Raw genomic sequence first — 14,648 nt, forward strand, 5'->3', positions numbered from 1 at the left:
AAAGTATCTGTTATGTCATCAGTACTCTTGTCATGACAATACAAGACCAAAATATTAATATCTAAAACTTCAACTTATGTAAAGATCATCTCAAACACTCAAGCTGTTTCTGGCAACAGCTTTATTAAGAATGAAACACATTTTCTGTCCAGATACCTAAATTGGCAACGGGTAAAATGCTTTCTGATAACATCATCAAAATGGTGGACAGTTTGAAGTGAATTTATCAAATAATACAGAAAGAATGGAAAAATTCCCTTCCTTCTCCTTCCCTTTCAGCACAATTTCAGGTTGTAATGCTGTGTTTCTTATTTGCTGCTCCTTCTGAACAGCTCTATATCGACACATTCCCCCTGGTGTTTTTAAATTTCTCAGTTTGTTACCTGACCCACATGACCCTTCAAAGATTAAGAGCTCATTAAATGGCAGAAAGCTCCTGGAGATTTTGTTCAGTCAGAGAACTTAGGCTCATCTAGGAGAAGGAACACACCATGACATTTGAGTTTTATGGCCAAGACCTGAAATCCCAGAGGTTCTGTCCCTTTGGCAGTAAATGGCAGAGCTGTTTCAGAGACAAAGTCCAGTGGAAACAGAGGATTCGACTGCAAGGTCATCTGCAAAAGCAGAGCTCCCCAAAAAAAACCTAATGACCACAAAACATTGCAGCAGTCCCAAGTGTCTGCAACACATCATGGTCTGCAACACATCATGGAGACCAATTAAGAAGCATAGACACCAATACATTAGATGACTTCACATTTCTCTGACAAATGGGTTGTTTAAACCTTGAGAAAACTATGACATTTTCACAAAGCATTTCTGTTACACTGAACTGGAATTTGCTAACAGAAAGAGTAAGAGGCTATTTTATGAACTTCGTATACCTAATATATAATGCATGGTATTTATTACTACAGCAAATTTCAGTTTCTTGCCATTTTATTACCTATTACAGCTAGATACCAATGATTTGGTTTTCAATGTTTTAGGGTTTATAATGGAGAAAGAAAAATTAAAAGTAAACTAGAAATTATTAACTCTAGGAAAGGGGACAGACAGAGATCATTAACGTATGCACAGATTCAGTCATCTGAATAAACATCACAGCAGTATTGTTGCTGCTAGAAGAAAGTAAACTTCATTTAAGATTTGTGTTACTGTTTATAATTGAATATTGCAACTGCATAGTTTTTTATCAGATATTTTTCCTTCTCTCTTATCTTGCAAATGGTTACAACCCAATCTAATTTAATTTTTCCATATTTGCAAATTTTATAAGAGACTAAAATCCTGAGGGGCTCCATGGCATATGGATGACTGTGTTATTCTAATTACAGCTTGCTACAGGTTTACAAGGCTGTCATTTTTTTAGGATAATCAAATTCTAATTTCAGGAAACATGATAAATGCTGAATATCTATGTGCTGTACTGAATCAATTTTCAAGAAAAATGTGACTTTTCTTCATTGAAATGAAACAACTACTAGAAATTGGCTTTCAGTTCCTCAGACCCAAATTTATTTAAAAGAATGGTGGATACATACCACTGCCAAGTTCATGTTGGCTTACTTAAATGTGGAGCTAGAAAGATGCTACCTTCTAACAAATCACTAGCTTTACCTCATACAGAAAAATGTCCCTACTGTAACTAGTTTTAGGATTTAGGTTAGATGGCTCTTACAGGAATATATGAAAAAACATACTGTGAAATAACATGGCATTCAATAATTCCCCTCAAAGAAATTGCAACAATTCATAAAGACTACCAGAAAACCTTGGGAAAGGTACAGAAATCTGGACAATCATTGTTCAATCAGTGAGAAGTCTAATTTTAAACAAATAAGGTCTGATAAAGATCTGAATGTGTTTTGTTGTCCTGTTGGTACAAACACAGGAAGCATAATGCATCGTGGGTTCTCAATATGCATTACCCTCCCTTCATAGAAAGGCCATACTGTTTATTTGATGATGTAAAAAAGAACCCAAAATTAACATAATCTTAGCTATATGACCAATCCTTAAAATCATGCCCTTTTACTGTTTCAGAGTAGAATTAGAATATGATCACAGATTCAGTTTTAGAGCCAGACTTTTGTTTCATGTCAATTAGCATGAATTTATTGGCCTAAACTAACTTACCTGGTTAACGCTTATTGCTACACCTTTCTGGAAAGGTGCTATGAAGTTTTAGTAACTATTTTCCTACAAAAGTTAAAAGAAAACTTTGATGATATATGGTGTTTGCCTGAGCAACACTCTTTCCTGGGCTGGAAAACTCTTCACAATAGAAGTCTGTGATAATGCTGCTGCTGATAGGGAAAGAACTCAATTGGACACCACCAGTCCTCTGACTACCTCTTACCACAAGATTACTGTCTATCCTTGAGAAGACTTCTTATTCTCCCATTTCCAAGCTTTTCTTCATTAAAGAACATGGAATACCAAAGGCATTTGCACATGAAAACTGTTTATTAGAGAACCTGTTAAATACTGGAGCCTTTATCTGATAACCGAACAGGCAAACTTATCCAGAATTAACGTCCAATAGTGCCTGTATAAGATCCAAAAACCCCTTCATACAGAAAATAAAAAATATTAGACAGAGTTGGTTTATCATTAAAAGAAAATCTTTAAGGCTCAAGAAAACCAAGAACTTATGTTTTCACTATGTTATCTCTGTTTCTGTATCTATTCTTTTGGATTTTTAATTCTATACAATATATGCAATTTTCACAGGATTTTCAAACTTGGTTTTCTTCGAAGTTGACATTAGATTTTAGATAAATAATGCAGTGTTGATGCCACCTCTGTCTAATCAGTGGTTCATGGTGAAATCAATTAAATAGAAAATATAGGTTCAACCTTCCTGAATATACTTTAAATCCCAACTTTGACCAGAAGATTGAGAGGAGTGGATTAAAAGTAAGGTACTTGATGACTAAGGAAATGGAGTAAGACCTACTGCTTCTCTTTAGAAATCTTTCACATTAGATGGAAGCACTTAGCTATCATAATTAAGGAAGAGCAGGATTGCTGTCTTTGCTGGGCAAGGCATCCATTCAGAGGATTCAAGTCAGATGTTTCTTTTTCCTCTAGGTAGTTTCTGCATTTTTAGCTTTTAAAGGAACAACGAAAATTATCATTTGAATTAGGAAGTCTCAGAAATATGTAATTAGCAAGCCTTGTGAGTCCATGGAATTATTTTACTGCTCATTATGCCTCATGAGAAGTTGAAAAGTAATACAGGACAATAAAAAACACTTTCAGTATCTTTTAAGAAAATATAAACTTGTGATAGAAATAACTGTCCCATCAACAACTCTCTTCCTAAAGCAAAGAGACAGATTCTGAAATGAAATTAAGGGTATCCTGTTAGCAAGCTTTTGGAAGGTAAAGGCCACCAAATATAAAGAAAGACAGCTTCTAAAATTTCTAAAGGGGTTTTATGCTTTGAAACTTCAAAGGCAGGCCCCATGTCTCCAAGGACACTATCTTTGCATCCTATGGATAGAAGAGTAAAATATTAGTATAAATAACAGACTCTCCCCAAAAGCAGACTTGATTCTCCACAATTAGTAACAGAATAAGTACTGTAAATGGCTGAACTACAACCTGTGAGAAGAGTCATGGACAAACAGTGAAGAATGAAAGTACATCTTCCAGCAGATATTAACATTGGTTCTAAATCTTCTAATTTTACCAGTGCTTCAAAGTATTAAAACACATTTACACTCAGAATAAATCAACTTTATCATTCATCCTTTATTCTTGTCTGTAATCACAACATCTGTACAAAACTAACACTCAGGTTACTCTGGCAACAATAACAGCTCTTTAATACATATCCCTTAATACAATATAAAGTGTATACCTTTGTGGGGCTTTCAAAAGGTGAGCCAGATTGCTTACACCATCTTAAATATTTATGCCACCAGCTTTGCAAATCATCTATAATAGGTGTCAACAAATACTCTGAATCTCACCTGTTCTGTATCATCTTTCCATTATTTCACACAGAAATGTGAAAGCCCATCACTAATAATTATCTGTTCTGTTCACTCGAGCACATCATTTTCTTCTCCAAAGTGAGGTTATTTCCCACCAGTGAAGTAATGAACTTCTGAGCTGTTAAAGAACATTTTAAACAATCCCCAAAATGATACAGATACATTTAGAAGAAAGGCAATTTAAATATGAAGAAGCTGCATGGCAATAAATTATTAGTAGACTGACCTTTATAGCTTCCCGTGCTGAAATAACAATCTGTTTTGCTTTCAGAAAGATGTGACACGAACTTTTCAATTAATTCTGCCAAAACTGCAAGAAGTAAAAACCCATTAAAAAATGAGAGGCAACAAACAAAATATGGAACTATGTCACCTAACTAAATGACAATATGTGGGAAAGTAAAGCTATTTAATTTCTTGCATATTTATTCATATTTTTATAGGGGAAAAACTCAAAACATGCATTGCGCTTTTACATTCCTAACAACATTCCTAACTTAAATTAAAATTTAATAGCTTTACTGAGAATATATTCAGTGTAAACAGAAAGAGAATCTCAAATTATCTTCATATCCTCCAAGGATTACTTCAGAATTTGTTACATTATTTCAATATGAAATGAAAATTAACTATAATTAAACTATAATGTCTTACCACATTTGTCTGTGTATGGAGACAGGAAAGGAAAACAATAAAATGAACAAACCACAAAACCAACCAACGAACCAAATATCCCAAATAAACCCAACAGCCCACATTGAACCAAAAGCTGACACCATCCCAAAATTACGCTAACAAAAGCACATTAAGTTTAAGGGCTGTTTCCAAAAAACCTCAATATAAAACTAACTATGCTATCACAAGATAAAAATTATTTACTTAAATTTATGCAACAGGAGTATTTAATTTTGGAAATTCTCCATTTAATGATGACCATAATGTTCTTCTTCAGTTCTTGCTATGGAACTTTGAGTCCGCAGACACTGCACAGCTAAGTCCTATGGTGACATCTGTTCACTGTGGAGGAAATCTTATCTCCCACCTTGATAGGATGTTAGCCAGGAAGTTAGCAAGACCTCTCGGTGACAAATCATTATCCAAACTGTCCCTGATTCCTCAGTTCCCCAAGTCTGAGGCTATGGCAACTGAACACTACACCATACAAGTTTAAACAAAGCTTATGAGGAAGCCTTTACATAAACTGCACGGAGCAGGCCCGCATGAGGTAAGGCATAATAGGAATTTAGGATAGCAACAATGAACTTCTTTTATAAGTAAATGCTATCCTAAAACACCTGCTGTTGGCTCCATAAATAGGATATAAAGCATACAGATATGCATCCTGGTACTTCTCACAAGAATGCAAAGCAAGGGAGCGTATTTAGAGAGTAACGACTGCTGCCATCTGTGGGATTTCCTGTTTTAAGATCACGCTACCATTTCCCTGGCAGCACTTCAGTTAATAGCAATGAAGCTTCAGCTCCTGTTCCCCCATTCTTCCACATAACTCCAGGCACCCACTGCCCAGGTGGGTTTGCTGATTTTAAACTGAATAGTTCAAAGAATCACAGAATGGCAGGGGTTGGAAGGGACCATAAAGAACACCCAGTACGACTGGTACCAGTACCACTACACTGTTTAAGCAGACAGTGGTAGGAGCAGCACAAGAGGCAGAACAATGACACATGCTGGAGGTGGCAGTGGAGAAAGCTAGAAACCTCCTGAGCCATGATGACAGGAAAACTGACACAAGCAGTTAAAGAGCAGTGCCTGCTCTTTTGGGAATGAGGAGGAGGAGAAAGACAGAATTTCCACCCACACTCTGATGCTTGTTATGCCAGAAAAACAATGAAGAAAAAGATACAATAAAGATAATTAATTCTTCTTCCAATTATTTTAAGCTAACATACTGACATTAAATCACAATCTTTTTTGTCTTGATTAATTGCCTAAAACATTTAGAGAAATTACACTAAGTCCAAATAAAGTTTTTAAAAGGTTGTGTTTTGGTAATGCTAAAGAAGTTTCACTACAACAGCTAAACATGAATTTTTCAGTTCCAACTCCAACAGTAACAAAATTAATTTTGCATTGCAAGGGACTACAAAATTAAAACTAAAAAACTACATGTGTAATTTATATTCTTAGGCATTCTTACAGTGAAATGAAACTGCTAATTAAATATAACATAGCTACTTTTAATCATGGTTAATAAAACACATGGGGCAAGAAAAAGCAATTTACTTTACAGAAGAGTAACAATTTTTTTTTTTTTTGAAGAATATACAAACTCACTAATCCTCACTAATATGCTTAGTGGAATTTGGCCCACAAACAATATAACAAATATTTGTGCAAAATGAGCAAACGTGCCTATTCCTGAAACTGCAGACAGCAAAAAAACAGAAATTAGACTTTAAGTTTGTAACTAGCTATATATTTACTGTATGACTATTAGTACAGTGATTACTGAAATATGCCCTACTATAATAATAAATGGGAACTATGTTAAGACTAAAATATCCCATAATTCTGAAAATTTAAAACCAAGCTGGGACATTGTACATTTCTTCTCTTTTTGTCATAAGGCAGACAGATGCTTGACCTAGCAGGTGAATACTTCAATTCAGTGCTTGAGTTAATAGAAGTGAGAGTTCACCTGCTAAGCAACATTTTGAAACTCAAGCACTAAATTGATTTCTACCATTTGAAAGTATTTATCTAAGTGCTTGGCAGGATTTTTGAAAATATTTTCATCAAGTTTGAGAGACAAAGACACACAAGAATGTGTCTCAAAACACATGTGGTTAATACATAAGTAAATGGTTTTCACAGGACACTGCCTTTTCCAAAGTAATGTCCATGTGAAATGACAAGTAGCTATTTTCATTTTTTTGTTTTAATACTACATAATTTAGCTGCCATCTTGACACCACTGTAGAAACTGGTTCAGTGATTCTTCATTTAACTGAAAAACTAGACAAAAGACATTTAGGCAGGTTCATTGTACAGTACAGTCAGTATTGCTGTAAAAGTCCAAATTTTCAGGTCAAGTTTATGTGGCCTACCAACACAGTGAAAATGTTGATTTTCTTAAATTACAGTAGCTTGGCTGTGTTAGTATTGAAGTTTTTATAAGTCTAGAAATAATCTCATGGAAATGTAATTCTTACATACAAAATAAACAGAATTTTAATTTAGGTGTGTATAATCATATACAAAATAAACAGAAATGTTTTTAAATTTCTTAAATTACTGCAGTATGCTTATAAAGCACCTACTTTCCTCCAGGGTTTTCTTTTTCCTTGAAGAAGTAGCGTACAAAAGGAAGGTAACTGAAACAGCTCCAAAACTGCATAAGAACACTGCTTTAAAAAAAGCATGTGATTAAAACTGTTTTAATAGTTAACAACCACAAGCACTAGCCTAATTACTACTCTGAAATTTTTAAGCCAAAAAGGTCAAAAAATGCAAAAAACATCAGACTTTTTAAAATCCCCTAATATAACTGCTGTTACTGGATCATGTTCTATGATCCAGGTTTTTCAGAGGAGTTTAAAAGAAAATACAAAGGATTTTTTTAACAGCAGTTCTGCTCTCAGGCACAAGGTCTGACTCTTGGGGATGGTCCTGTGCAGGGCCAGGGGCTGGACTCAATGATCCTTGACGGCCTCTTCCCACTGTGCTGAGTGCAAGGGATTCTGTGATTCTGTGACTTCTGTTAGAGACTAGAAATTAAAGAGTGAAAATCTTGGACAGATTACTTTTTTTGCAAGAGTAGCGTCAGAAATTTTGAACTCCATCAACCATACTTCAGTTTAATAAGTATGTGAAAAACAGAGTTAGCAATTCCATTATTGATGGCAACAACGAGGAGGACTTTCAATTAGTGTACATTAAAATGACAAATGAACAACGTACATTTTCTCTGAAAAGAAGAAAACAAGATAATAAAAATTCTGGCAGTGCTTTCATTAGAGATGAACATTGCATATGGTATATCAATATACAAGTATTTTCTTTATTAATGGAAAAAACAGCCCTTCAAATCCAAATCAAATCTTTACACACCTGCACATACATTCACATGCCACTGCTTCCAGTGGCTCCAAGATGATTTGGGGGTCAGAAGAAAGAATTTCTGATCTGCAATTGTTCTTTCTACATAACATAACGATCCACTGTTTCACTCAAATTCTAACACAAGCTTCCCTGGAAAATCGAGGACATAAAAATAAAACCGCAAACATCTATTTTGTATTATTCTAAAAACTTCTTTTGAAAATCCAATATCAGCATTTTGTTATCCTGAACTAAAAACACTATTACAGCATACAGTAGTCATGGGTTCTTTATCCTATGGGGAAAGTCCTGCAGTTAGTTTTAACTTTTTGTTGCAATTGTTAAAGGGTGCAGCACACATACATCACAAACAGTGACACTGCCTCAAAGGCACATTGTATTTTTTGTCAACATGTTTTGATAGAGCTCTCTCAGATGATGGAGAACTCACAAAATATTAAAGGATTCCAGAACACTGTGTTGACTGTAACCACTCTGCTTCCATCAAACATTTCACTTACAAAAGCTGGAGAAAATTCCTGTTTTACAGTAAGTTCTCACACGCAAGTTCAAGAGCTGCTATATTTTCTTTTCTTGGTTGGTTGGTTTTTATCAAGAAAAAACTATTTGGAGGTAAATTAATAGGCCCTTAAAAATACTGGAAATTTAAATCCAGATCCTCAGGGAGATAGGTGATGGAAAATCTGAAAGAATCTATTGAGCAAGTAATTTTAGCTGAATTTACTATCCCTGTCCACATCACACATGAATATAAAGCTTGAGAAGAATAGGATTTGGGGACAGAGTATCTCATTATGAAGGCAAGAATGTTAGCATATAATTGATATGATCTCGCAACACCCTTAATTTATTTTGCTTTGGGTTTAAAGTCTCCTGACTAAAGGGGAGAGGAATAACGATGTTGAATCTGCCCAGAAATCAGATGCTGATACAATTTTAACTGGGAACAGATGAAAAAACAAGATGCTGGAATGGAAAGCAACAGAAATGCATTCTGCCATACCTGCAGGACAAAAGGGAGGAGATAATTGAAAAATGCATGGCTAAAATAGTCAAGATGAGATTCTGGTTCAACAGAAAAAAAAAAAAAAGCCACCTCTCAGTCATGTGAACTATTTGAACATGCACTGTGCTAAGCTTAGAGTAATATAGAGTAATAACTTTCTACATAAATCTAAGCTATTGTTCAGAGGAGTTGATTGGCCTGCTTCTTTTTCTGCCAAAGCTTAGATGCCAATACACAGAAAGCTCTTTTCTAGATGTACTAAAGACACTTGAGGGAGGCCACAAGTACTGCAATGAGTAGTCCAAAAGAAGCCAAGACATAACCTGACCAAAGGTTCTCCCCATGGTTCTCTTGCTGATAAGTGACCCAAAGAAAACAAGGAGCTATACACCCTAACATCCACAAATCTGTGACACCTTCAGGGAAGGGATGACTAGAAGAATGTCTTTGTCATAGCTTATTGTGCTTAGAACAACAGACTCTAGGAGCTAGTTGTCTACAATGTTTTGTTTTAGGAGACCAAAAAAAATCCCAGACTTTCAGTCCTGATGCACTAAAAGACATGCAGGCCTGAGGAAGGTTTGTATCTCCTTTTAGCAGTTCAATAAAGCTTTTCAAAAACCATATTTTGATGTTTGAGCACAGAAATTACTTAAAAGCCACAGTCAGAGGTGATGCTTTAGCAGAGAAAACACCAGTCTAAAGGACATCCCAAAAGCAATGCATTACCAGAGCATTTAGCACAAAAGTATCGACCAAGTCAATGGGAGAGTAATCAACATGGGAAGGGTGAATTAGAGATGTTGATACTGTAGTTTGCTCAGTAATTTTTTGATGGAGTTCAAGCAGGTTCTATAGATTCAGCATCTGGTAATCTGGACACCAGATCACAGAATATTTTTAACAAATCGATACACATTACACTATACAGTCCTTGAATCTAATGTTATCTTTGCTCATTATATTCTGGTTTAATTCCTGTTAATGTCAGTCCCCCTTAGAAGGGGCCCAGTACAGAAAGCATAAGTGTACATTTGTGTTCTGTAAACCATGGAGATTGCTCCATCTTGTAACTATAAAGAAAGCTTTGATTTCTGGGCATCTGGACTGAAGTCTTTCATTCCTCCGAAATTTGGAAGAGCTTTGCATGCTGCAAAAGATACACAGCAGCACAGCTGTCTCTTATAAAATGGATTCAGTGAATATGATGTTGTCTCAAACCACAGAGCTGCAGATATTTTGCTGCTTCTGAAATATCTCCAAGCAGATATTTCATCTGAACATCTGAACATCTGAAGAGCTTTGCAACAGCCAGTTGTATTAACTGCTTATCTAAATAACATAAAGGGAAACCTTGGGCACCTGTAAACAAGTTAGACTACATACTGACTATAATCAGAATTCCTATGGGAATGCAAGCCAGCAATATCTGAGAACACCTCACTTCTTTATGGCTACACAAGCTTATATGGTATCATAAGGGAATTATTATATCTTACTTCTGATGATTTATGTCATATGTGATGATCTGTATTTTTGCTTTGGCTGCTTTGGCTTTTTCACTGTGCTATAGCAATGCTCCTGTATGATCACACTTTTCATTAGAAATGCATATGAAAATTAAGAAAAACCTGAATGAATGAATTCTTTGATGTTTAGTATGGCTTATTTCTGACATTTTTTGCAGAAATTGCCCATTAATATAATTTCCCAGCCCATGTTAACTCATTCACTAATCTCTGAGAATTGTCTGTTTTCTTTCAGGCTTTCTTTTCCATTTTCTCATTATCTCAATAATGGACCCTTTACAGATCTGGAACAAAGACTTGTATTTGAGCCCTCTTTCTCTGTCAAATTTCACTGACAACATAGAGGGATAACAGTTGTAAACAGAAAAATAGGACATAAAATACATAAACCTTGCTTTCTTGGAAAAATACCATTGAAATAGTTTTCGTAACACAAAATTATGCACTACTTGTATAGATAATGTACTCCTCAATGAAAAAAATAAGAAGAGTTGCTTGTTAGTGGTCTTTTGTCTGCTTTCTTTGTTACAATCCTTAAGTCATACTCACTTGGTCCACTGATGCTATCTGGTCTGGTTTTCATTACTTTGCTGAATTGTTTTCTACAAATTTCTGCCCACCCAGTTGGCTTGTCTGGACTTTTTAAGAGTTTTAAGAGCTTGTCAAGATCTTTATCTAGAAGAAATGAAAAATTAATGTTATTCTCTAATGATCATATACTCACAGAATAGTTTGAGTTGAAAGGGGCCTCAAGGATCACATAGCCCCAACTCCATTGCCACATGTATTTTTGGCAGACCTCATGAGAAAAGACTACATAAATATGCCTTTTCCTAACACAATTAAACTGGAGAAGCAGTCCTAAAGCTGATGTCATTCTGCTTTATACACAACATTCTATTTACTGATGGGATTTTGTGCTTATTTTGGCTGGGGTAGAATTAATTTTCTTCACAGTGGCTGGTATGGGGCTATGCTTTGGATTTGTGCTGCACACAGAGCTGATAATATAGAGATGTTCTAGAGATCTGTGTAAGCAGAGCAGAGCTTACACAGATCGGGCCTTTTCTGCTTTCATGCTGCTACCCTGGCAAGGAGGCTGGGGGTGCCTGGGAAACTGGGAGGAGACACAGCTGGGACAGGGGACCCAAACTGACCAAAGGGATATTTTACACCATACGATATGCTCAGTATATAAAGTGGGGGGAAGAGAGAGGAAGGGGAGGAACATTCTGAGTGATGTTGAGATGATGACAGTTGACATGGTGGTGTTCAAAGGCTGGACTCAATGATATCTCAGGTCTTTTCAAACCTATTTGATTCTGTGATTGCATTTGTCTCCCTAAGTAACCATTACAGGTGATGGGGTCCTGCTCTCCTGCAGATGGCTGAACACCTGCCTGCCACCCAGATGTAGTTAATTAATTCATTGTTTTGCTTTGTCTGTGTGCATGACTTTTGCTTTTCTATTATACAATCATAGAATAAGCCGAGTTGGAAGGGACCCATCAAGATCATCGAGTTCAACTCCTGGCCCTATGCAGAGCATCCCAAAAGTCACACCATGTGCCTCAGAGTGTTGTCCAAACACTTCTTGAACTCATAAAGGCTTATTGCTGTGACCATTCCCCTGGGAAGCCTGCACCAGTACCCAACCACCCTCTGGATGAACAGCATTTTCCTGATGTCTAATCTAAACCTCCCCTGGCTGAGCATCATAACATTTCCTCAAATCCTGTCATTGATCACAAGCATGAAAAGATCAGTGTCTGCACCTCCACTTCCACTTGTAAGGATGCTGAAGACCACAGTGAGGTCTCCCCTCAGTCTCCTCTTCTCCAGGCTGAACAGAACAAGTGACCTCCACCATTCTGCATAAGGCTCCCCCTTCAGACCTTCACCATCCTCGCTGCCCTCTTCTGGACACTCTCTAGTAGCTTAATGTCTTTTTTATGTTGTGGTGCCCAAAACTGCCCCCAGCACTTGAGGTGAGGCCACCGCAGTGCAGTGCAGAGCAGAGGGGAACAATCCCCTCCTTGCCCATCTGACAATGCTGTGCCTGATGCCCCCAGGACACAGCTCGCCCTCTTGGCTGCCAGGGCACTTGGCAACTACCACGTAACTTGGCCCCTAGAGTACTTGATGCTGCTATGAAATACTTTCTGGCCATCTGGAGGGGAAAAATAAAGATGGTACCTGACACAAAGCAAATGCACAGGCATTCACTCCATATGTGTACAATTCCTCTGCTGTTGGACCATTAATATTATTCATTTTTCATGTTTGTGAGCGCTTTGCTTAGTAAATAAAGTTTTTTCCATTTTTCTCGAAGAAGATTTTTTCTCCCAAGCTGGTGGGGGGAGGGGCCACTTGAATCTGCTTTCTAGAGGGACCACTTCAGAAATTTCCTCCCTAAATTTGCCCTAAACCAGGATAATCATCAAATTGTTTGAGCCAGTCTATGGATATGTAGAATATTTGCTGTTTCTTTTGCTTCTTTATAGCATTTCTATTTCAAAACACTCTTCAAATGATCTTATTCTTTTTAGAGTATTAGAATATTTTCAACAGAATTATGATTTTGCATGTAATTTATTTTAAGCTCATCTAAAGACCTTAATGATTTCTAATTATTAGATTGTATCCCTGTCATTGGAATTTATTATACAATACATAACATTTCAAAACAATCTTATTATAGTAACATAATTATTATAATTAATAATGACTCCAAATTAATTAACCTGAAATTTCTTTGTTATCCTCACACAAATAAGTCCTCAGTATCTTCCCAAATAACATGCAGTGATGCTTAGAACAGCTTACTTATGAAAATTTCATGTGAAGAAGGATTTAACTCTTACAGTATTATCAGTATGATTTCTAGTTCTTTCTCTGCCCTTTTTTGTTATTTCTGAAACAGTTGAGTATTGAATAAAATCCTAGAACTGCGAAGAAACACTCCTCGATACAAGTTAAACAGTTATTTTACTTCCTCAAGGATTGTAGTAATTCAGTTTGGCAGACAAGGATCAGAGACTGCAAGCTGAGACTTAATCAGTCAATGTACCAGAGACCCATGCAACCAAGATACTGTGGTGCAGTCATGTATTTAATATATCCAGTACAAACTGAAACTGGTATCATACTGTGGAAACTTACTGTGGCTTATTTTTTTCCAGGTAAACCATTTGCTTCCCTCAACTTGTCATTAAATGTGAACTATCCCTTCTGCCAGCAGGTAATCACAGTGCAAAAAAAAAAAAAAAACAAAAAAAAACAACCAGAACCTTGGAACCGTGGGGCGGATTGGAATGGCAATTGCTTCCAAAAACTCATTATATCAAAAAAATGCCAGTCACTATCACAATTTAGTAGGCAACTACAACATGCCAAACAGTATTACCCTGTAGCTGAAACTTAAGCAACAACACAGTTCTGGGCTTACATATTAAGTGTTATTGAGGGCAGGCTGTTACACTACCACTATGGGTGTTCTAAACATACCAACACTGAGAAACAGAAGTCCTGCTTTTATTTCTTCTCTTTTTTGGTTTGTCACTAAATGAGTTCGCAAGTTATCTCAAATTAATGACTTGATTATAATTTTTTTCCTGGAAAACTACTAGACTTGCTGAATGATGTGAAGGATAGAAGGTGTGGAAACAGGGGAAGGAGAGAAAAAAATAGAAAGAAGAGAAAATATGAGGAAGAAAATGACTAAGACTTTCCTCTACTGATGCTGGCAAGCTTTTAAATATGGTCATGATTGAAAATAAGCTAATGCAAATTTAATTAATCTGCTGCTCTTTTGCTTTCTTCATATGTGGTTATATTTTGCCTTCCCATCCCTTACTTGTACTTACTTTGTGCTAGCAATGGTTGCTCTATGAAATCCCATGAAAAAGAAAACCAAAACACCCACATTTACTAGTTTATGAAGCTATGAAATTGCACTATAAATAAGCTACACTTTCACACATGTATGAAATCTGAACCACTATATTATAATAGCAAGTTTCA

The 14,648-nt window shown here is 36.2% G+C and overlaps 1 protein-coding gene across 1 annotated transcript in view; it reads right to left on the reverse strand.

The window, feature by feature from the left end:
- Nucleotides 1-14,648, reverse strand: part of TBC1D32 (TBC1 domain family member 32) — a 74,807-nt gene that overhangs the window by 12,833 nt on the left and 47,326 nt on the right. Inside the window, exons 27-28 of the mRNA XM_041423747.1 lie at nt 11,175-11,300; nt 4,234-4,317 (exon numbers count right to left, since the gene is read on the reverse strand). Of these exons, the coding sequence (XP_041279681.1) occupies nt 4,234-4,317; nt 11,175-11,300 (210 nt within the window). The remainder of the gene's footprint in view (nt 1-4,233; nt 4,318-11,174; nt 11,301-14,648) is intronic.

This window comes from Onychostruthus taczanowskii, unplaced genomic scaffold, assembly GCF_017590055.1.
Source record: "Onychostruthus taczanowskii isolate IOZ18803 unplaced genomic scaffold, ASM1759005v1 scaffold8, whole genome shotgun sequence".
In the NCBI taxonomy this organism is placed as follows: Eukaryota; Metazoa; Chordata; class Aves; order Passeriformes; family Passeridae; genus Onychostruthus; species Onychostruthus taczanowskii.